The 22231-nt window shown below is 47.7% G+C and overlaps 1 protein-coding gene across 1 annotated transcript; it reads left to right on the top strand.

The window, feature by feature from the left end:
• Positions 1 to 2867: 2867 nt before the first annotated feature.
• Positions 2868 to 8260, top strand: CUNH20orf202 (chromosome unknown C20orf202 homolog). Its single transcript, XM_013053159.2, has 2 exons — positions 2868 to 3029; positions 6406 to 8260. Exons 1-2 carry the CDS (start codon positions 2967 to 2969, stop codon positions 6637 to 6639), a joined length of 297 nt encoding a protein of 98 aa, XP_012908613.2. The 5' UTR covers positions 2868 to 2966; the 3' UTR covers positions 6640 to 8260.
• The last annotated feature ends 13971 nt before the right edge of the window (positions 8261 to 22231 follow it).

Here is a 22231-nt window from a genome sequence, read left to right as displayed (position 1 = left end):
TGTCTCAGGGTGCTGGGGCACATGGTTTGGGAACTGCAGCCATACGGTTTTGAGGACAAAACAGAGTTATGCATATCAGGGGCTTAGCCTGATGCCTGGTCTAGAGTAGATCAAAGAATGCTGGTGGTCCTAAATCATCCTTCAACTGTCATTCTGAAATGACCATCTCTCTTGTTCTTTCTCTGTCTCCCAGCAATGCCATAGCAATTTTTTTCTGCCTCAGGCTCCTGCCATCTCCTCATTTCTGCTTGCCGCCTTCCCCCGGGCCCCTCCATACCCAGGGCCCCTCCTCACCTACCTTCCTTCCTGGTCTAGAATTGGGGTTCCCACTTCTCCACTCCTCCCTGACTCCACATGCTTGGCAGGATCTCTTTGCAGGTGGAGTGTGGGTCCCTGCCCTTTCACTTTGGGCTGCGCCATGTGATTCTCTGTCCAGTGGTGCACACCAAAGCGACAGTGTGGCATCTTGAGTCTAGGCCTTAAGTGTTGCATGATTCCACCTGCTCTCTTATCCTTTGTCACTGCCAAGAGAAAAGCATGGTCAGTGATTCCAGGGGGAGCAGAGGCCCACAGAGAAGGCTCAGAGCTGCTGATCTGCAGACCATCTCAGTCAAGCGCAAAAAGAAGTACTTGCTGTTTGAAGGTATGGAGTTTTGGAGAGCTTTGTCACACAGTGTTCTGTGACAGTCTGACCTCCTCATCTGTTGGCAAATTCCCCTTCTCTGAGAGGAGATCTGATTGAGTCATTTGGTCACCACCCAGGACACAGGTCCTTTCACACTGTTTCATACCCATAAACTGTCCTGTCAGATGGTTGCCTCAGACTGGGACACCACCTCTGACCCAGACAATTGTCCTATAATTATAGGGTCATGTGACACACAGCCTGGTGACTTGACTGCAAGGAATGGTTTCTGGCCCCTCTGGTTAGGAGGCATATGCAGGTGGCAGATGAGAGTTTCTCGGACCCTCTCTGATTCTAAAGAGTGACCTCGGAACCAGGAGAAATTGCACACAAAATTTTCTCTGCATGTGGCAGAATCCGTCCCTGGCTGTAAACCTCCCAGGGGCTCAAGAAATGTGACATTTCTTACAACTCAGTTTGGTAACTATTTTGAGTCTCATCCTACCTAAGACGGAAAGGATGAGGCCCAAGTTCACATAGAAAGGTTGGTAGAGCTGGAGTTAGATCCCAGGTGTCCTGGCTTCCTGTAGGGACCCCTTATCCTGCTTGGTGGATCACAGACTTGCCAAGAGCCCCAGCTCCCGTCTCCAAGCTGGTGGCTGTGCCTCCTCATTCCACTGAGTGCTTGCTGGGGAGAATTCTGTACAGCACTTTCCTCCCACCGAGTACTAGTCTGCCTCCCTAGGTCCTGTACCCACTGCCCTAGCTCTGGGACTACTCTAAAGGTACGCTCTTTTTTTCTTTAATTTATAGACATTTGTTTTCATTTTTACTTCTGTGAATTCGGTTTAGTTCTTTTTTGAATCTGCCTTTTTAGTAAACTTTTCTCTTCTATTTTTTAATTCTTTCTTTTATGAACTAAATTCTTTCCAAAACACTTTGTTGTTATCTTCATCTGAAGTTGTGGGGAAAAGAGGGGCCTAACCCTGCTGTTGATGGTGTCTGCTGACTCTCACTTATTGTGCATGATTCCCTTGTAATTCTGAATTCTGAATGCCTCTGTAGACGAGCTTTGTCTCTGGACCACTTGTGCAGCCTAGGTTGAGGGCAGGTCCCTCCAAAATGGGTTGAGTTGGTTTTACTGGTCCCCTCAGCTCTCTGTCTGGGATTACCGTGTTAATTCTTAGTTTGGGGTTCCTAGCTCATGTAGATAGAATAAATTATCTTAAAGCCTATGTGGGAATAGATCCTATTTATTTCCATCATAATATTAATTTGATTATTGTTTGTTTGTTTCCATCCACTCCAATGTCCTCCAGGAAAAAGGGACATGTGTCTCTCCGATTTGGGGCCATATCCGTGCCTAGAGCAGAACTTGGCACCTAATAGATACTCTATAACGGTTTATTGAAAGAGACAACTAAAATAATACCCGCTTCATAGTATGTTGTGAAGAATAAATGGTGTGTCTGTCGGCCTGTGTTTGCCCAATTAAAAATGAGGTTTTATTGTCTCACAAAACAGGCAGATGCTCTTGATTCTGTGACTCAGTTGTTCTAATGTCTCTGCAGGTTTTTTTGGCCCTTGTCTTAGGGTTGCAAGATGATTACTGTAGCTCCAGGCATCATGTTCACATTCCAGGCTGAGGGAAGGAGAAGGAAGTTAGAGTTTAGGAAGAGCTTCATTGACGTTTTTCCTTTTCTCAGGAAGGTGGGTTTCCCTGAAGTCTAACAACTAATTTCTGCTTTGATCTCCTTGTCTAGAAATGGGTCACAAGGACACCCCAGAAATTAGGGGACCTGGAAAGTGACTCTATGGTGAGGTGAGGAGGAGGGAGGGGATTAGGGACACAGATGCGGTATCTGCCCCAAATGGGGTCCCGTATAGGTAAAGCACTGGAAGAAAACTAAGCCTTCAGAAAGGGACACCTATTCTTGGAATTGTTAATTCACCATTAATATTTATATTATTGCTATATTAATTTTATTATTAATATACTAATTTTATTATTAATATTAACACTGAAAGCTTTGCAATCACTATGATCCTGTTGGCAGCAGACTTTGGATTCTGGAGCCGCTGGGCACTGAGATGCCCATACCCCAATGGTCTCCCTCCCTCTCTCCTTATTCTGTTCAAAGCACTGAAGCCCTTTTAAAAAAAAAAAAAAAACAAACCCACATTTTTCCACCGTAAGCCACATCCTGCTCTCATTAACTCCATCCTCAGTGACTTAGCCAGACCCCGCTCCCTCCCGGAAGCAGGTAGGAGACTGTATAAATCAAAGGTCCCTCGGGCCCATCAGCAGGTCAACGTCAACAGTTCCTCCAAGGACACTGAGATGAAAACAGAAGAGCCAACCGCAAGTCTTGGGCAGACCCTGGAGTGGCTGAGAAAGGAGCTGGTAAGGCTTTGCATTTCTTTTTACCTGATTGCTCCACCCCGTATCTTCCCAGGTTCCTTGGGACCCTCCCTTTTCGGACCCCCCGGCTGGGGCAGAGGCTGCAGCGAGGGTGTAGGTCCTGCGGCCCCCACCCTGCCACCCCGGGGATACCAGCCATAAGGCGCACAATGGCTGTCTTGGGGGCTGGGATAAGTAGGTCGTGGCCTACATAGGAGGCGGCTCTGGGTGCAGTGGCAGCCAGACTGGCCTTGGAATCACACCACGTCCTGGGAGTGCGCCCAGCTCTGCTGCTGTGTGGCCTCTGCCAGTGACCTTACCTCTGTGAGCCTCAGTTTCCTTACCATACAATGGGGATGACAACAGGACCAACACTGCAGACTAGTATGGGAAGGAGGCAGGTGTGATTCACTTCGTGTCCGCTTGGGGTATCACCACCATTGCCCAGGACGACATGGAGCACACCCACTGTCCTAGCCCAGACCCTCTAGAAAGCAGATGCCCACACAAGGATTGGGGTACTAATGATTTATTTGGAGGGGCAGCCCAGATGGTGAGAGGGGAGGAAACAGGGAGTGACAGCAAAAGGTGGTGCCATGTGAGGCCACGTACCATGCCACTAAGCAGGCCACCACTTTGCAAGGGGCCTCGAGAGACCCGGCGCTCTTTCAGCAGCTGGTTTTCCTGGCCACAGGCTTCTCTGCAGGGATGGAAGGGGAGCTGCACCCTGGGGAGAGGGAAGAAGAGGAACTCTGCCTGCCCAGATCACTCCTGTCTTCTGTTCCCTGTGGTAGAGACCCACCCCATAGGCCTTAACTTTCCTGAATTTCTGGGTTATGCTACTTGGTCCCTTGGGGACTGCTCAAGAAGCCTAGCCTTAAGCCCCTCTTTGTACCATTTTCTCCAAGTCCAAAAATAGAGGGATGCCCCCCAAAGTGCATGGGGATAGCAGCCAAAAGAGAGAAAGAAGTGGTTCAGGGAACCTCAAAAAACACCCAGGGTTTGGATCCCAATAGGCCAGCCTCTCAGTCAGGGGAGAGACCCATGGGATTATCCAAAGACAACCTTTCTCGGTTGCCAGGTGACCCAGCTGGGACCCAGTCCTATCCTCAACCTAGTGGGTAGGGCTGACCCAGTAGGGCTTCTCATGGGACCAGGGGACTCCCTCAGCAGGAGGGACAGCTTCTCACAGTCCACAGGGATTCAGAGGCTGGACAGGGGTGTCCCTCATGCTCCCCTAAACAATGGGCTCCCACGCTGAGTCTGCTTGGTGCCTGAACCCAAAGGGCCAATATCCACCTGATAAGTCTCTCTCTCTTTCACCACGTGAAGAGGGAAAACAAGGCAGTGCTGGGGGAAGCCCACATAGGGCATAGGCTCCCAGGCTCAAGCACCTCCCTCCACATGATGCCAAGAGATGGGAGTCTTGAGTTTCCACTTACGGATGCCAGCTTGTACACTGCCCAGAAGAGCCTGTTTTATCCTCGATCACATGGGATTTACTTGACTCCATAAGGGCACCTAAGCCCAGCCAAGAGGCTCCATTTGAATAACAGGGAAGGATCAATATTGGGCAGTGACTTTATGCAGGAGAAGGGACAAATCGGTAACACTGAACTACCATGGACCAAAATCCGATGTTCTCCCCTCCCTTATAAGATGGGGAACATAGAAGCCCAAAGACCTGGTGGGATCTAAAAGAGGGGAGAGAACTGCCACCATCTTGTGACAAGACAAACCAGTCTGATGGACTCAGTGGCACTCATTCAGAGGCAGGAAAGAACTTTCAGTACAGAACTTGAGCAAACTGAGCCAGAGCTCTCTCGCCCCGTGAGATGGGACACCGTGCCTCCTGGGGAAGCCAGTTTGCTCAGGGTTCACGGCCTTCAACTCCAAGGGCATGGAGTCTCCCACGTCCCTTACCACTGCTTCCCTGCTGGGTGCATTCTCACGAGCCTGGACCCAGAGCTGGCATTAAAGGTTGAAAGATAAAAATGTGTGGGAGGAAAACCCTAGAAGTGAGAAAACACAGACTTAATGTTTTCCCAAGAATTTGGGAAGGGGTGGCCCTGCTACCACACTCATTGCAGCCTGGGGAGCCCCCAGCATTCTCGGGAGGGGGGTTCTCCCTCCTTCCATCTACTCTGTTGGATGGCCAGCTTCTGCTGGCGTGTAGGAAATGGCCTTTATCTTCACACCTGTGAAGTAATTAGTTTGTCATGAAAATAAAACGCTATTCTAGTGGGAAAATAATGTTAATAATTACCTCTGGAAAGACGGGCAGACAGAAGGGACACTGTTCCCAGAGGAGCCCCTGAGAAGCAGACTGAGTTGCTGGAGGGAGTGGGGGAAACTTCCTCACAGGCCCTTTTGTAGCTTCTCAATATTGGATCATGTGTGAGAATTACTTAGTTGGAAAAAAAAAAAGATTTAACATCATATGATGTGAGTTATATCAACCAATGTGGACAGAAGGACACATTTTTAGTGTTTACTTAATGCACTTAAAAAGAACAACGGTAAACTCTTTATGATAGAAAACTGCTGGATTCTCCTACCTGCTTCTGCATGCCATCAGATACCACATTACACATCATGTAGCTTCTGGAAAATTCCACTGAGGGCTCGTAAAAGTATAAAGGGGCAGAGAATATCTTAGTATTGTCATGAAAGTCGTTTTGACCTCCCTGGACCCCTAAATCTTTCTGGGATCCAAGGGTTCCCTGGGCCTTATGTTGAGGCTCACATAACATATTAACATACGTTAATAATTTACAAAGGGCTCCTGCCTGCCAGTAGGGTGCACTCCACTTTATTTAAATATGAAGTCACTTTCACCTTATTCCTATAAAGCGATTTGTTTGTTGCAGTGAGAATTAAAGCATACAGTGAGGGTGTAAATAAGAATAACATTTGATGATGCTGATGATGCTGAAAATGATCACAGGGCTTGTAGTTGAGCATCTCATATTTTAAAGATTTATTTATTTGAGAGAGAGTGTGTGAGTATGGGGGCAGAGGGAGAGGGAAGGAGAGAGAGAATCTCAAGCAGACTGCATGCTGAGCATAGAGCAGGATACAGGGCTCAATCCCATGACCCTGAGATCATGACCTGAACCCAAATCAAGAGTCTGAGTCCCAGCGTACTGAGCCACCCAGGCGCCTGGAGCATCTCATATTTTAAAACATAGACTGGCTCATTCAGTCCTCCTAAGAGCCTTGAAAGGTAAGTAGTTTGCTTTCCACTTTGCAGATAAAGAAACTGAGGCTTGGGTGGACACGCCTTCTGTGAGGCTGTGGGTCTGTCTCCAATGAGACAGTGATGGGAATAAGCTTTCTGGGAAACGCCCAGCCCCCTCACGCTGATTCTCTCTCCTAGGCCGAGATGCAAGTTCAAGACCAGAGACTCCTGCTCACACTGAGGCATCTTCACAGTGTCCTGGAGGAGCTGCGCACTGAGAGTGCCCACTGGGAGGACTCCAGGTCCAGTGGAGGGACGTCCCCCGTCAGAGCTCGAGCAGGCTCTGAAGCCAGGGGTCATCCTCCCATCCCCACCAAGAGGCTCGCCCAGCTCCTCCAAGGGGTGGAAAGCAGACGAAGCTCCCTCCCTTAACTGGCCGGGCCTGACCCCCCCGGCTTGAACCTTCCCACCACTTGTCCAAACTTCGTGATGTTGCTGGGGGAGAGCACTGCAGTGGGAGTCAGGGAGCCAGGGCTCTGGGTTCTTCTCTGCGGTAATCCACGGTGTATTCCTAAACCTGTCACTCAACTCTTCTGTTGCTCCTCCGGGTTTTTGGTGAGGCACAAATAAGGTATCAGATGTTGACTTGCTTCTCAAACACTGGCCTCTGGCCAGCACCGGGACAGCGATCCCCTCAAGGTGATCATTAGAACAAAGAAAGAACTCAGTGTGTGCCCAGGATGTTTCCTGTTACTATGGTGAAAAACAGACCCCCGCCTCATTAGAGTGACTCCGCAATTGCTTTCTGTCTTCCCAGGAGGCCTCCCCTTTCCTCTGTCTGAAAGCCACAGACCCCATTACCAATCTGGCCCTACAGATGGGCATGTGACCAGGCCTGGCCAATAATAACTCGCGATCACCCTAACAACATGATTGGCCTAACCGGGAACCATGCGACTCAACAGAGCCAATCACAGCCCTTCTCTGGGATCCTTCTCTGGGATCCCGCTCTGTATGTTCTTGCCACTGGAGTTGCAAGGGCCACACGCACTTGCCGGGTGAAGAAGACCTGAGCGCAGTAGCAAGGAAAGAGAGGTGGAGGGAGGGCCATGGAGAGCTGGGCAGAGAGGAAGGTGCTGGTTTCAGGCCCTAGTTCTGTGAGTTACTTCTGTATTCTTTCCAGTGACAGAAACCAGTAAGTCCCATGACCGCCGTCCTCCGCCACACACACATTAGGTTTTGCTTAAGCTGACTTAGAGGGGTTTCCCTCCTGTGCAACCGAAAGAATCGGGAGGAACACAATCCGGATGTTCAAAGATGCAAAGAGAAATGCTGAAGAAAAGGGCATTTTGCTCACTCAGGATTGACAGCAACAGCTCTGCGACCGCAGACCCAGTCTGTTCTCAGTTGTGTGAGATGCTGGCCTCATCACTTTGACAGACTCTATCTGCCTAAGAGAGACTTTAAGTAAGACAGCCGAAAATTTAAAAAGCCTCATGTTAAGATGGTCCAGTTATTGGTAGGACTTTTGTTTTTGGAAAATCCACTTGCACGTTGTTAGAATATCATTTTTATGGCTTTGAAAAAGTAAACCCATTGTATACAGGGGCAAAGAGGGGGGAGGAGTGTTATATGTACAATGTTTATAGTCAGATTAACCTGGGATTTTAATACAATATTTGATAATATAAAAAATATTTGTCCATCAATAGCTGAGTGGATAGACAGAATATGGTATATACATGAAATGGAATGTCGGTTGTTGAAAAGGAAGGAAATTCTGACATGTGCTACAACATGGGTGACCCTTGAAGACATGATGCTAAGTGCCAGGAGCCAGTCACGGAAGGACATTGTACGATTCCATTTATATGAGGCACCTGGAGTAGTCAGATCCATAGAAACAGAGAGTAGAAGCATGGTGGCCAGGAGCTCAGGGAGGGGACAATGGGGGAGTTGGTGTCTAAAGGTAACATTGACCTTATGCTACGTTTTACCACAGCTAAAAATAAATACTTAAAAAAAAATACCTGTTCTGTGATGCTGGGACTGGGACCCCAAACACCACATTTCTGTGTTAACCAGCTGCTCTGGATTAGACTTTGTGAGTCTTTGCCAACAAGTAGGGTGAGGCTAGAGGGACACCGCAGGGCTAGAGCAGAGAGAAAGAACTTGCTTTTTCATCTCAGTTCTTGGCTGCTGCTGTGGGCCCCAGGTCCTGGGAGCACCAGCCAGGAGGGCTTCTTCTCACAGCAGCTCTTCCCTTCTCAAGGTTCTAGATCCCAGCCCCAAAGGGCCCTTCTTCCAAAGCCAGAGACACCAGCTCCAGATGGTCTGAGCCTCCATCCTTAAAGCCTGGTTTTTGCCACATCTGGACCTTCTCGGGCGGGCGAGACATGAGCCCCAATTGAGGAGAGTGCCCTTCTCAGATATCTGAAGTTTACTTCCCAGGGCTCCTCCACTGTTTCTAAGTGTTAATAATTTCAGTTGCTTTTCTTTTTATCCTCAGCCCTGGCGCTACCTTCATTCTATCTTCGAGTTCTTTTTATAACCCTTCAGTCACCTAGTTAACAACTTTATACCTAGTTAGCAATTTTTTTAAATTTTTATTTTATTTTATTTTATTTTATTGAGAGTGAGCGCACATATGAGCAAGAGCGGAGCTGTGTGTGGTGGGGTTGGGGGGAATGCAGACAATCTCAAGCAGACCCCTCTGAGTGTGGAGCTTGACACAGGGCTCAATCTCATCACCTTGAGATGGTGACCTGAGCCAAAACCAAGAGTTGGATGCTTAACTGACTGAGCCACCTAGGCACCCCAACAATTCTTTACGTTAAATTTTCTCCCTTAAATAACTGAAGTGGCTTCTGTCTCCTGCCTGTTTCTGACTGACACAGCTCTGGCTAGTCCTACCAGTGTTGTTGGAATCACTAATGTCTATGTCCCTTGGTGCACAGGAACATGAGTTTCTCTAGGGCGTGTAAAGGAGGGTTGAACTGGAGGTAGTTGAATGCTCAAGTTTACAAGAAACCTGTTGTCCAGAGTGGGACACTCCCACTCTCAAAAGCAGTGTCTCAGAGTCCCTGTTGCTCCACATTCTCACCAACACTTGGCGTTATCAATCTTCATTGTTGCCAAGAGAGTGGGTGTAAAATGGTATCACAGTGTGATCTTAACGTGCATGCTTCTTATTATAAACGTGGTTGTCACCCTGAATTCTCATTCCAGCTCCACCATTTATTTACCTTATTTTTGTTAAGATTTTATTGATTTATTTTTGAGAGAGCAACAGAGAGTGAGCACAAGCAGGGGGAGTGGCAGGCAGAGGAAGAGGCTCCCCATTGAGCAAGGAGTCCCATTAAAGACTTGATCCCAGAACCCCAAGATCATGACCTGAGCAAAAGGCAGACGCTTCACTGATTGAGCCACCAAGGCATCCCAATTTATTTTTTTCAATTAGTCCCTCAAACTCTCTGAGCCTCAGTTATCTCATTTGGGGGGGGGGAAGCTAATATCTGCCTCCTGAGATGATTGTACAAATTAAATGAAAAATGCATAGAAATCACTTGACCCAGCACTTGGCATTGGAAAGGCTAATAAATGGTAACTTGTCCTTACTGTTGTGTGATTATGTACTGATTTGCAAAACTGTGACTATTACAGACAGACAAGCTTGTTAGCAGCCATCGTGGAGTGAGATATCTGCCCGGCCATGTAAAGCAAAGGATACTGGTCTGCCATGCCCAAGCCCAATGTCAGCTACCAGCACCCACCACCCCTCCCAGCTTCCCACAGCTGGGCCCCCAGACCAAAAGCCCCTGCCAAGTGTCCCTCTACCAATCTAGGAAGATAGACCTGGGACCCCTGAGCCTGTCTCCTCTGCTAGGGTATTTGTTGTTCTCCAAGAACTCATATCTGGAACCAAGGTTCAGCTCCTGATGCTCAGTCAGAGCAAACTCAGCCCAAGCTTAGTGGGGCATGGAGGCTTGGAGTGGAAGTGGCACCTTCAGCATGGGTTCTTAGAGGGCTGGGCTGGAAATCACGTATGTTCAGAACAGACAGTAAGCACCAGAGGGAGCTTGGGGCCATGGTTTCGGAAAGGGAAATCCAGTATTTTCTCTGCTAAAGCAGCAGAACAAGACTATACACCCAAGCCTCACATCCAAGAGTGAGGAGAGGATGGGACAGAGATGTGGAAAAAAAAAAAAAAAGACGAAGTTGGAAGCTAAAAAATGAGGAGCAAAAGGAAGAACCATTCAGGATGTGATAGCCAGGGCAGGTTAGGACAGACGGCTCAGGACTTACGCCATGACTGATGAGAAATGATCAGAGGCTCACTTTTGTGTAGTGCCAGCTTCCAGACCTGGGATTGGTGTGACACCATGCAGGGCCCTGTGTTCTCGTGGGCCACAGACTGTCCCCAAGCTTAAAACAATGACAATCATTTTACTATTGCAAAAACCCATCCTTATTATAGTAGATCATATTGCCCACATTTCTGGGGATTGGCGGGGCTTGGCTGGTGGCCCTTGCCGCAGGTCCCCCAGGTGGATACAGTCAGATGGTGACTGTCCCTTATTCGTGTGCCTGGCAGTGGCTACTGGCTGTTGCCGGGGACCTCACATGCGGCTGTCAGCTGGAACATCTACATGGGCCGCCTCCACGTGGCCTCACAGAGTGGTGGCTGGTGCCAGGAGCAAGCATCCAAGCAGTCAGGAGGTAGCTCTATGGCCTTTATGACACAGCTTCAGAAGTCACACCGTGTGTCACCACTCTGCATTCCTTGCAGAAGTCAGGCACTAAGACTAGCTCATATTCAAGAGGAAGAGAATTCAACTCCGCCTCTTGAGCAGAGGGCATAAAGAGTTGGCAGTCATGATTTAAAACCAGCACACCAGAAGGGCCAGAGATCTTTCTAGAGGAGCATGGACTGCAAGGACCAGGCACTAACTGAGGCGGGGCTTGCAGTAAAGACAGGCAGCATGATAGGAGAGGGAGAATGTCCTTACCGTCCAGGAGCAAAAACTCTTGGCAGTGGAGGATATACCTGGGTCTACAAGAGTTCACTCTGTTGTCCCCAGCTTTCCAGTGCCATAACGTGGTACTGACAGGTGGGCTCAGCTCTGCTGCTATGATAGACCCTGGCATCTCAGTGTCCACTTCTTGCTCACACCACGTGTGCAGGCAGGTTGGGGAATGTGCTCTGGCTCAGGGACCCAGCCACCATCCAGGATGTCAAGGGATGTCACAGCAGGTGAGATACACCTGGAGAGTCAGTCACTGGCTCTTTGACGCATCAGCCAAGAAGGGATAGATGTCCCTTCTGCCCACAGCCCAGTGGCTAGACTTGGTCATGTGGTCTGTCCCAGCAAAAGGCTGGGACTGGTAGGGAGTATATGGGGATCGCCCCCTCGCCCCTCCACCCCAGACGCACGTCCATTCTCTCTCCACAGATCAGCTGTCCACCCTGTCAGAGCCAGTCCTCATTGGTCTCTCATCAGAAGCTCCTTGGGCACGGGTTCGAAATGCTGACACCTGGGTGCCCTCCTGGCCTGCTGAGTCTGAGCTGCTGAGTGGGGGCCTGGGGACGGAGTCTGCATGCCCCTACCTGCTGCTCCACCACCCAGCGCAAGTCTGAGAACCAAGGCTATATCCTGGTTCTACCTTGTGCCTTCCGCTTCCCGTGACTATGCCTCCTGGGGTTTACTTTCTGGTCTTCCTTCTGCATCATTTCAGTCTCCACTGTGACAGCGAAAAGATTTGCCCTCCTGCTACATCTCTACATCAAAGTCCTTACAGAGGGAATCTGATGGATCTGCTCAAATTTTGACACCTGGACATATTGTAGTTTGTTAGTGTAGGGTAGGTTTATTCTTCCCTACCCACCTTTCTCATTTATCATCTGTACACAGTGATATGATGTAGGGATTAAGAGCGAGGGCTTTGATACCAGGCTGCCTGGCTTTGAATCCCAGGTCTGCTACTTACTAGGTCTGTGACTTTAAGCAAATCACTTTTCTTGCCTCAGTTTACTCCTCGATCAAGTGGGGATAATAACATTTACCTGATGGGCTACTGAGCAAATGAAATGCATTAACATGACCTTGGCACATAAATTTCAGCTATTATAATTAATAACAGCTACCATTTGGAGCAGCCGGGTGGCTCCATCAGTTAAGCGTTCAACTCTTCATTTCAGCTCAGGTCATGATCTCTGGGTCGTGAGATTAAGCCCCACCTCAAGCTCTGTGCTGGGCATGAAGCCTGCTTGAGATTTCTCTCTCTCCCTAGGCCTCTCTCCCTGCCCCATGTACACACACACTCTCTTTCATAATTAAATAAACCTTAAAAAAAATAACAGCTACCATTTTTAAATGAGTCTGGAGCCTGGAGCCTCACTGCTTCTGTTCAAATCCCAGTCACTAATTATGTGCCCTTGGGCAAGTTGTTAGACTCTCTGTACCTCAGTTTCACCATCTGTAGAATGGGAATAATAGTATTTCCTACTTCCTGAGGTTGTAGTGAGGAACAAATGAGTTGGTAAAATCGAACTTTTACCATGGTGCCTGCTATCTAATAAGGGCTGTGTACATGCCACGTAAGCTACTCATTTTCATTGGTATTCACTCCCCCTAATACTGAAATACTATAAAGATCTTATTGCACTCAACCCACTCGATGGCTTGGCAAGAGTGATATTACATCTCCATTTTATGGATGAAGGAACTGAGGTTTAGTGGAGCGAAGTTGACCAGGACAACACAATGAGTCAAGGTCAGCATGTCTAGGTGGATGTATCTCTTGCCCGAGCAGAGCTTTTATGCATGGGGTGACGGGCTCTTCTGATCAACAGTTGAGGGAGGGCTGCCCTAGGAGAGAGGAGACAGAAACATCAGGCTCAGGTACTCCATCTTCCTGCCCTTGGACAAGAGGGACTGTGTGTGGGAGGGGAACTCAGACACCTAGGACAACCCCTGTGGAATCACCATGGTTAGGAAGCTGACCCAGAATCTGGTGTCCTCAGCCAGGTACCTGCTCTGTGTCCCCAGCATCTCTTGAGCCCCAGATCTTAGGTGGAGTCCTGCCCTTCCCCTGCCTGTCCTGCCTCAGACCCGCAGGCCCCAGTGCTGCTCCTGTGTCACTGAGCCCTTCAGTGTCAGTGGGCCAGAATCAAGGTGTCAACCAGACCTCTATTCCCTCCAGACACCCTAGAAAAGAGTGTGTTCCTGGCCTCTCTTAGCTTCTGGTGGCCACCAGCCCTCCTGGTGACCTGCTTGAAGCCACATCACTCCCATCTCTGCTCTGTCTTCCCGTGGTCCTCTCCTCTGTGTGAGAACTCTCCCTCTGCCTTCCTCTGACAGGAGGATATATGAGTGCCTCTAGAGCCCACCAGAATAATCCAGGATAATCTTATCTCAAGATCCTTAACTCTATCACATCTCTGAAGACATATGTCTCCCAACCCCCGCTTCTTTTACCCATGTAAAGTAACATTCACAAATGCCAGGGACGAAGGTGTGAGGGTCACTTTTCAGCTACCACTGTAGGTGATCAACGAAAGTGAATTTCCCTCCTATCCCTTCTGGAAATCATGTTCTGGCCAATATGTAGGGCTAAGAAGAACTCTGTATGGCTGGGGAGTGCCTTGGGCCCTGTCAGAAGGAGGACACATGCTTACTATCTACTATGCACAGACACCAAAACATATCACCTGGCTAGGGACCACATATTAATATTCCCATTTGACAGAGGAGAAAACGGAGGCTCTGTGAGATAATGGAAAATATGTATTGATCTGTGCCCCTGGTTCCTGGTAGAGAGCTTCTCAGTCCCTTGTAATCTCTTAAGGGATAAGAGCTCTAGGAGTATCTCTTATTCCAATATTTGTCTTTGACCCCATCCCTGACACAGAGCATCTAAAATCCCTTGTAAATTCCAATGTGATAAGAGCACTAGAGGCATCTTTGGCTCTAATGAGGCGACTCTGGTCGGCTCCTGGGTGACTGGCTCCTGGATGGGGGCCAGTCACCAAAAAGACAAAGCCATGAATACAAAGCTTGGAATTTTCAGTGCCCCACTCCCATCCTCCAGAGGGGACGGGGACTGGAAATGGAGCTTATAATTGATAGTGCCTATGTAAGGAAGCCTCCATGAAATCCCAATATTAGGGGGTTGAGGGAACTTCGAGATTGGTGAACACATCCATGCACCAGAGTGTGACATACTCCGGTGCCACAGGAACAGAAGCTTCTGTGCTGGGGACCCTCCCAGACCTCATCCTATGTATCTCTTCCTCTGGCTCATCATCTGCATCCTTTAATTAGCTGGTAAAGGTAAGTGAGCATTTCCTGACTTCTGTGAGCCATTCTTTGAAATTAACTGAACCAGGGAGGGGATCATGAGATTCTCCAATCTGTAGCCAAACCAGACAGAAGTTCTAAGGATATCTGAAATGGGGAGGAGAAGTCTGTGGGTCTGAGCCCTTCAGCGGTGGGATCTCCAGGTAGATAGTGTCAAAACTGAGTTAAATTCTAGGGCATCCAACTGGTATCACAGAGAATCGCTGGGAGCTGGAGGGAGAGGGGTGGGCAGAGAACCACAGCTTTCGTGACCATAAATGCCAGAAGTGTTCTATGTATAAATAAAGGAGAAACATATAGGAGGTGTGGAGAACTGAGGTTTCCCCCACTCAGGAGGAAAATATCAGGTTTTTCTACCAAGGACCAAAGAGCAATAACCAAGGAAGCAAATGCAGGACAGTCGAGAGCAAATTAAACCAGCGGTTCAAAGTTTGATTTTTGACACGTTTTGCACTCCTTCCCAGACTGGCAGACTGGGGTAACTACTCTGTGCACGGGCGCCACCTGGTGTTCATACAGAGTAATTCCTCCAGAACCTGCCTGTTCTGGGGTGTAGGACTGGTTTCTTCAATACTTGCTTTCCTGGTGTGGGACATCTTACTGGTAGCACCACGGAGGATAAAGTTTTCTGGTCCTCGAGCTCTGGGTTTGAATTTCAGCTCTGCCACGGACTGAGTGACCATGGGCAAGTAATCTCTCCTCTGATCCCCCATTTAACCTTAACTCTAAAATGAAAATGACACCTCTCCAAGCTGTGGAGAGGATCTTGAGAAAGTGCTTTGTAAACTGGGAATAATTGGAGGCAATGGAAATAAGCGTTATCTGCAGTTGAATAGGACTGGATTCAGTTTTTTAAATTTGAATTGTGCACTTGCTGTAAGCCAGGCAATATTCTGGATGTGGGAATGTAGTAATGAATCAAACAGACAAAATGTACATTTTCACATACTTAACATTCTAGCATTCCAGTTTCTGAGTCATTCATTCATCTACAGATATTTTTCTGATATTACTATGTGTCAGGCACTTTTCTAAGCGGTGGGCGCAGAGGGAATCCAATATGGCCAAGGACAGGAAGCAAGGGGAAGCATGTTGAACAGGGACAGGACCAGGTTTTATGGAGGCCTGAAGCTTTTAAAATCTAGGGTATTCTTTTCTTAAAGAAACAGAATACAAGTCCTAAATACAGAACTAGGCTAGAAAGGGAATATTTAAAAGAAGAAATAACAAATTACAGCTTATAAAATTGACCACTATCACAAACATCATACATTTTAGAGACATTGAATATTATTTTTAATAATCAGCTCCATCGTATAGTTCTATAATAATTTTTCTCTGCATTTTTTGCTGTGTATTCTTTGATTATTTAGTCATAAAACAATGATTTTGTTGTCTTTCTAGAAAAGGAAGATAATTAGGCCTTTACGAGATTAAATTTTTTGTGGCTAGTTTAAGCAATTTTCTTTAAGTTGTAAAGCTTAATGCCATGTAAAGTTTTCAGAATATTGTCAAATTTGGGAAAACTTCTAAATTTCTTTTATGTCTGAGCTGTGAGTCTTATGCACAGTAGGGACCAATGGTAAGTACTCTTTCTTGAGTTGACACCACCTTGACCAGATGGTCAGAATCAACCCCCAAAAGATGAACTTTTTATCCTGTCAGTATTTCATGTCAAATAAGGGAGAAATTTTATTTTATTTTTTTAAAGATTTTATTTATTTCACAGAGAGAGAAAGCACAAGTAGGCAGAGCAGCAGGCGGAGAGAAAGGGGGGAAGTAGTCTCCCCACAGAGCAGAGAGCCCCGATGAGGGACTCTATCCCAGGACCCTGAGATCATGACCCAAGCCAAAGGCAGAGGCTTAACCCACTGAGCCACCCAGGTGCCCCACGAGGGAGAAATTTTAATCTTTTCCCAATGAATTTTCTAATTCACTCCTTTAAATTAACTAGACTATTAATAATCCAGGTCTATGTTTTACTTTGATTTGAAATGTACCCATTCATCTTAACGAATCATTACTTTTGCTATGATCTGCAGGCCATTTTATCAGTAAGCACCAGACATTGCTAGGGCAGAAGCGCTAAGAAAGACATGACACAGTGCGATGAGGTCACGAAACATCCGACTTCCCACACAGATGTACTAACTGTTTGTAATCCTGCCACAAGTTTGCCGCATGGCCTATAAACCCAGGAGTCCTATATTTCTAGTTTGTGCAATTCCTATTAGAAAGGAGGAAAAAACATATAGTGCATTTTTAATTGCCTATACTGCCTGCCCAGTATATTTCTGACGGGCAAGGACGTTTGCTTTAACTAGGCTTTGCTCAGAACCAAATCCTCTGCTTATAGTTTAATATGTCTGATGACTGTGAGCATTATTCATAGAATAGCTTCTGGCTCTGTATGTTTCAAATCTTATTTTCCACCCACGATGTACTTACTCTTGATGCTGGGCCCCAAATATGACGTATGGCTTGCACCTTTGTGTCACAGTACGGGATGAGTCAACAGTGGCCAGTAGGAGTACTCCTGGAAGATTTCCCACACTGAGATGGATGGCAGTGACCTTACTATAGAGGAAAACAACTGTGAACAGTATAAATGGATCCCTCTTATCTTGGTCTTTTGGGGCTGCTGCTATAAGACTACCACTGACACTTCTAGAGGCTGGGAAGTCCAAGATTCAGGTGCTAACACATTCCACGACTGGTGAGACCCTGCTTCCTGGTTCCCAGACACCTCTTCTCTTTGTGTCCCCACTTAGTGGAAGGGGTGAGAGAGCTTGGCAGGGTCTCTTTTATAAGGACACTAATCTCATTCATGAGGACTCCACCCTCATGGCTTCATCACCTCCCAAAGCCCCACCACCTAATACCATCACATCCGGGGTTAGGAATTCAGCATATGAATTTTGGGGGGATGCAACCATTCAGTCCAAAACATCTATGAGCCAAAATTAAATGTATGCCTAACTCAACTCTGCCTTAGCTGTGTGAAAATTAATAACAGGGAACCTCACTAAAATGGAGTGGGGAAGTTTTGGCAGGGGAAGTTCTCACACCCCACTACTCAAGTCAGTTACAGTTCCAGCAGGAAGAGCCAGACTTGACCTTGGACATGGATACTACTCTACTCTTCCAGGTGGAGGAAGAGACATATTCCTTATCCCTCCAGCGACAGCTCAGCCAATAAAAAGCCACCATATCTCAAACTCCCAGTTTAGGTCATAACAGCCTTTCCAACTTACCCCCTTTCTCCTTAAAAAAGCATGCCCCTCAGTTGTTCCCAGGACATGCCTACAGTTCTTCCGCTGCTTATTCATTCTTTGGCGGGTAAAATAACTGGCTGTTTATATTTTTAAGGTTAACAGCTACATCCATCAGGTACCCTACTGCTACCAAGGTGCTGGGATGGGTGGAAAGCTGGTGGTGGAAGGAGACATCAACCTTAAAAAGATTGCAGTTAAATATCTTACTTCTGCAATGTTTACAAAAACATACACCCAGATGAACACATTGCTATGTTTTATCCAGGGCCCTGGAGGGACCCATGCAAGCACAAGGGCCCTAAACTTGAAAATTGACTATTGTCAAGATAAAACCACCTGCATGAAATGGAGAGAGAATAATAAGGGGAAAACTATGCAGGACCCTGCAGTTTTTAGGAGGGAGTTTGGATTTTATTCTAAGAGCAGCAGGAAAACATAGAGGGCTTTAAGGGAGGAAGACAGGGTATAATGTGATGTGATTTATATTGTTCAAAGCCTGCTCTGGCTTCAGTGTGGACAGTGGGCTTAAGGGAGGCAAGTAACATGAGGGACACTGCTGAGGAGGCTGGGGGACCTTCTCCAGGAGGGAGTGGCTTAGATGAGGGTGGGCTGGGTAGAGGTGGTGAGAAGTGGTAGTGTGAAGGTGAGGGGTGGGCTTGCTGATGGACTGACATTAAGTAGAGGTGAGGTGGGCACCAAGGTTGTCTCCCAGATATTCTTTTGAATGGTTGCTGTGACACCACCCTGAGGTAGGAAAATGGGAGCTAGACTTGAGTTAGAATCCTGTCTCTACCATTCCCAGCTCCGTGATCCAGGACAGGTCACATCTCATCTTTGGGTCATCTCCTTATTGCAGAATGGGGAAAACTAGCAGCTACCTTGTGAGGTTGAAGAGTACTGAAAACCACAGGGGCGCCTGGGTGGCTCAGTTGGGTGGGGGGTCTGCCTTCGGCTCAGGTCATGATCCCAGGACACTGGAATCGAGCCCTGCAACAGGCTCCCTGTTCCTAATGAAGAGTCTGCTTCTCCTTCTGACACTCCCCCTGTTTCTGCTCTCTCTTTCTCTCTGTCAAATAAATAAATCAAATTTAAAAAAAAATAGGGGCACCTTGGTGGCTCAGGTTATGATCTACAGGTCCTGGGATCAATCCCTGCATTGGGCTCCCTGCTCAGTAGGGATCCTGCTTCCTTGTCTCCCTCTGCCTTTCTTTCTGCTTGTACTCGCTCTGTCTCTCTCTCAAATAAATAAATAAATAAATAAATAAATAATAAAATAAAAAGGAAAACCCAGGCCCCAAATTATATCACTTAGGCTGAGTGCCTAAATTGGGACTAAATGAGCCAAGTGCAGTTTCAACCTCTCCAGGAAATGTAGTCTTAACTGGTCAGTCAGGAATTTTCTGATGGGTACACTTGAGGCGCCTCAGGAACCCTCTCCATCCCACCAGAAAAGATGAGTTAATCTGCACAGTAAGATCCCTTGCCCTTGCCCCTAAGTGAAAGCAATCTTGCCTGAAACAAACCTTGTCTTTTACTGACTCTCATGCCGCACTGCTCTTCCATAAAAACCTACTTTGTACTTTTCCTACTTCCTAGATGGGGTGCTGCCTGATTCATGAATCGTTTAATAAAGCCAATTAGACTTTTTTTTTTTTTTAGTGTACTTGGTTGCATAGGTGTTATTTAACATGAGTAAATGAGACAATCTATCAGGAGGAGCCTGGGACGTTATCAATAACCTATATATTGGATGCCCTTGTTTTTCCAGGGTTTATTAGTACTTACTATGAATCTCAAGGGAGGAAACCAGCCTTGGATCCTTATTCTGTGGAATGATTTTTTATTAGGTTCTAGGAATTGTCTTTGGCTATTGAAAGCTGTGATGTTCCCAGGCAGGAAAATAAATGCTGTCCCTAAAGGGTGGGTCAATGTGATTGATCTTTTTAATAATGACAGTAATAATAGCTGATGTTTCTTGAGCATTTATTATTGCCGGGTTCTTGACATGCTTCGTCTCATTTATCTCTGACAATACCTACGGCGCATGTACTTTTATTAGCATCACTTCCACTTCACAGATGAGAAAACCTGAGTTTTAAGTGATTAAATAATTTCTCCAGGGACCTCTCAGGGGAAGAGAGCAGGGTCCATCCTAGGGATCCAGAGCCCAGGCGTGGTCACACCACCTTTCACAATTGTTCTGTAGGGCCCGCCCCCTCGAGCTCGCATCATCCCTTCTTTAGCGCCCCGCCCCGCCCCCGCCGCCCCGCTTAAGGGGATCCCAGGTTAGAGCTCTGTCAGCTCAAACACCACGAAGGAGGCTCCCAGCCAGGACTGGAGCTCCCCGCCCCTGCCCTACTGCCCCGCCCCTCTCTCCGCCCCATATCTGCCACCCCGCCCCGCCCCTCGCCCTCTCATCCCTGGTCAAGTGCCCCGCCCCGTCCCTTGCAGCCCCGCCCCGTCCCTTGCAGCCCCGCCCATCGCACAGCCGCGCAGCCCTGACGCCTGGCAGCACTGGGAGCGAGGCGCTTCTGACTCGACGCCGGGACCCCGGCGACTCGTCCTCCAGCCCCTGCTCGGGCACGCCTCTCCTCACACCCGGCGCCGAAAGTAGGGCGCAGCCTGAGGGACTGGGCGGGAGCCGGGGACTGAAGGCGAGCTAAGTGATGGGGGCGGCGGCCACCCACATCCCCACACGCGCCCCGCCAGCTCCTCAGAGGCGCGAGACCGGCGGACCGCGCCTGAGGGAGGATCGCAGCCGCCCTCAGCTGGAGGCTCAGAGCTCAGCCTCTCAGGCTGGAGGCGCGACCCGCCGCTCCTAGCCCTTGCAGAGAGGAACGGGCGCCTGTGGGCACCTCTCTGGCCTCAGTTTCCCTCTCTGAACAGGCGGCCTTGAAGTCTGAGGAGTCGTTTGTGGAGGAAGCCCTTGGCGTCCTTGCCCTTGGCGCTCGCTGTCTTTCCCTCACAGCCGCGGACCCCCCCCCCCACCCCGCCTCCTGCACCTTGCCTCTTCGTCGCCCCTCACCCGGTTTTACCCCCCTGAAGGAACCCTCCGGCTCTCCCCACGCCTCTGCCCCAGAGCGGCCCGCCCGCTTGGCTGCGCGCCCCTCGTTCCCCCTCGCCGGCGGCCTCCCTCTTCCTCCTCCTCCTTCCCCCAAACCCCCTCCTTGCCCGGGACCCTCTCCCAGCAGCGGCCCCTCCTGGGCTCCCGGTTCCCGATTCTCGTCAGCTCCGCTTTGCTCGAAGCCGGTCCAATCTAGAAACACCCCGAGGGCTGTGCGGGGTGACGGGTGTTGGGGGCGGGGCGGGGAGGGTGGACATTCTCGGGACATTCTGTGTCTCCGGAAAATTAAATCATAGGGTTGTTTTTCCTTAAAATACATCAATAACCGTATACCTGGGAGTAATTTTGTGAGATAAATTGGAATTTATTCTAAGATACCAAACACAGAACGGAAAAGAAGAAAGTGGAACCAGGGCAGGCGCAGGCCATAATCATTAAAATCGCCTTCTCGCTCTCTGGGGAATGTGGTTTGGTAGATTGTCCAAGTTTTAATTTCAGGCACAGTGATTTGATTTTTGAGGTGGAAATGGGTATTGATCTAAGTTCACCTAAATTTTGAATTCTCTGACTGATTTTGTTTTTGTGTTCATTTGGCTTTTCTCTTTTGATCAGAACTTTAAGTAGAAAAGAAGCAAAAAAGCTTTTATGGTGGCAGCTTAAAATTGCTTATCTGTGAGCAATAACCTGATTCTTCTCTAGAAGTCAAAGTATTATAATATCCCTTTGCTTAAAGTGGGGCCTTATGATATACTTGAGGATAGTACAGTGGGTAGAAATGCGCATAAATTGTTTTTGTTCTGACTTAAGGTTGTTGGGTTTTTTTTTCACCATTCTTGTTTGGGAACATTTAAATTTGATTCTTGTTTCCTTTCTTGCTTTGTGATTCTCTTCCTGTAGTTTCTTGTTTTCTTCATTTTTTCCAGTTTATAATCCTCTACAGTTCCATTATTTTAACTTCAAAGGTTAATACATTATTGAATAAACCAGAGCATCTTGCAGAAAACAAAGAAATTCAAACCTGGTTATAAGTCAAGGATCCAACATTTCTCAAATTCCTGTTTTAGAAAAGAGGTGATATGTGTTCACTTTTCTTAGTTTTGTCCACCTTTTCCTGTTGCTTTTTTCCCTATTTCCATCGATTTTTCCCAAGCGTTCTCCTCTTTTTATTTGACTATATTAAAAAGAAAACTCAAATCCTTTGCAGGATAAATCGCAGTAGGATGTAAAAAACAAAGTAGGATGTAAGAAGCCATAAAAGATCAGAATACATTTAAACCGGGTGTGGTTCACAATCCAACAGAGCTCTTGTTAGTTTCTAATTTCAC

The sequence above is a fragment of the Mustela putorius genome, unplaced genomic scaffold, assembly GCF_011764305.1.
Source record: "Mustela putorius furo isolate JIRA1106 unplaced genomic scaffold, ASM1176430v1.1 tig00000743_pilon_pilon_pilon, whole genome shotgun sequence".
Taxonomy (NCBI): Eukaryota; Metazoa; Chordata; class Mammalia; order Carnivora; family Mustelidae; genus Mustela; species Mustela putorius.
This window is presented reverse-complemented; position numbering and strand designations above follow the sequence as displayed.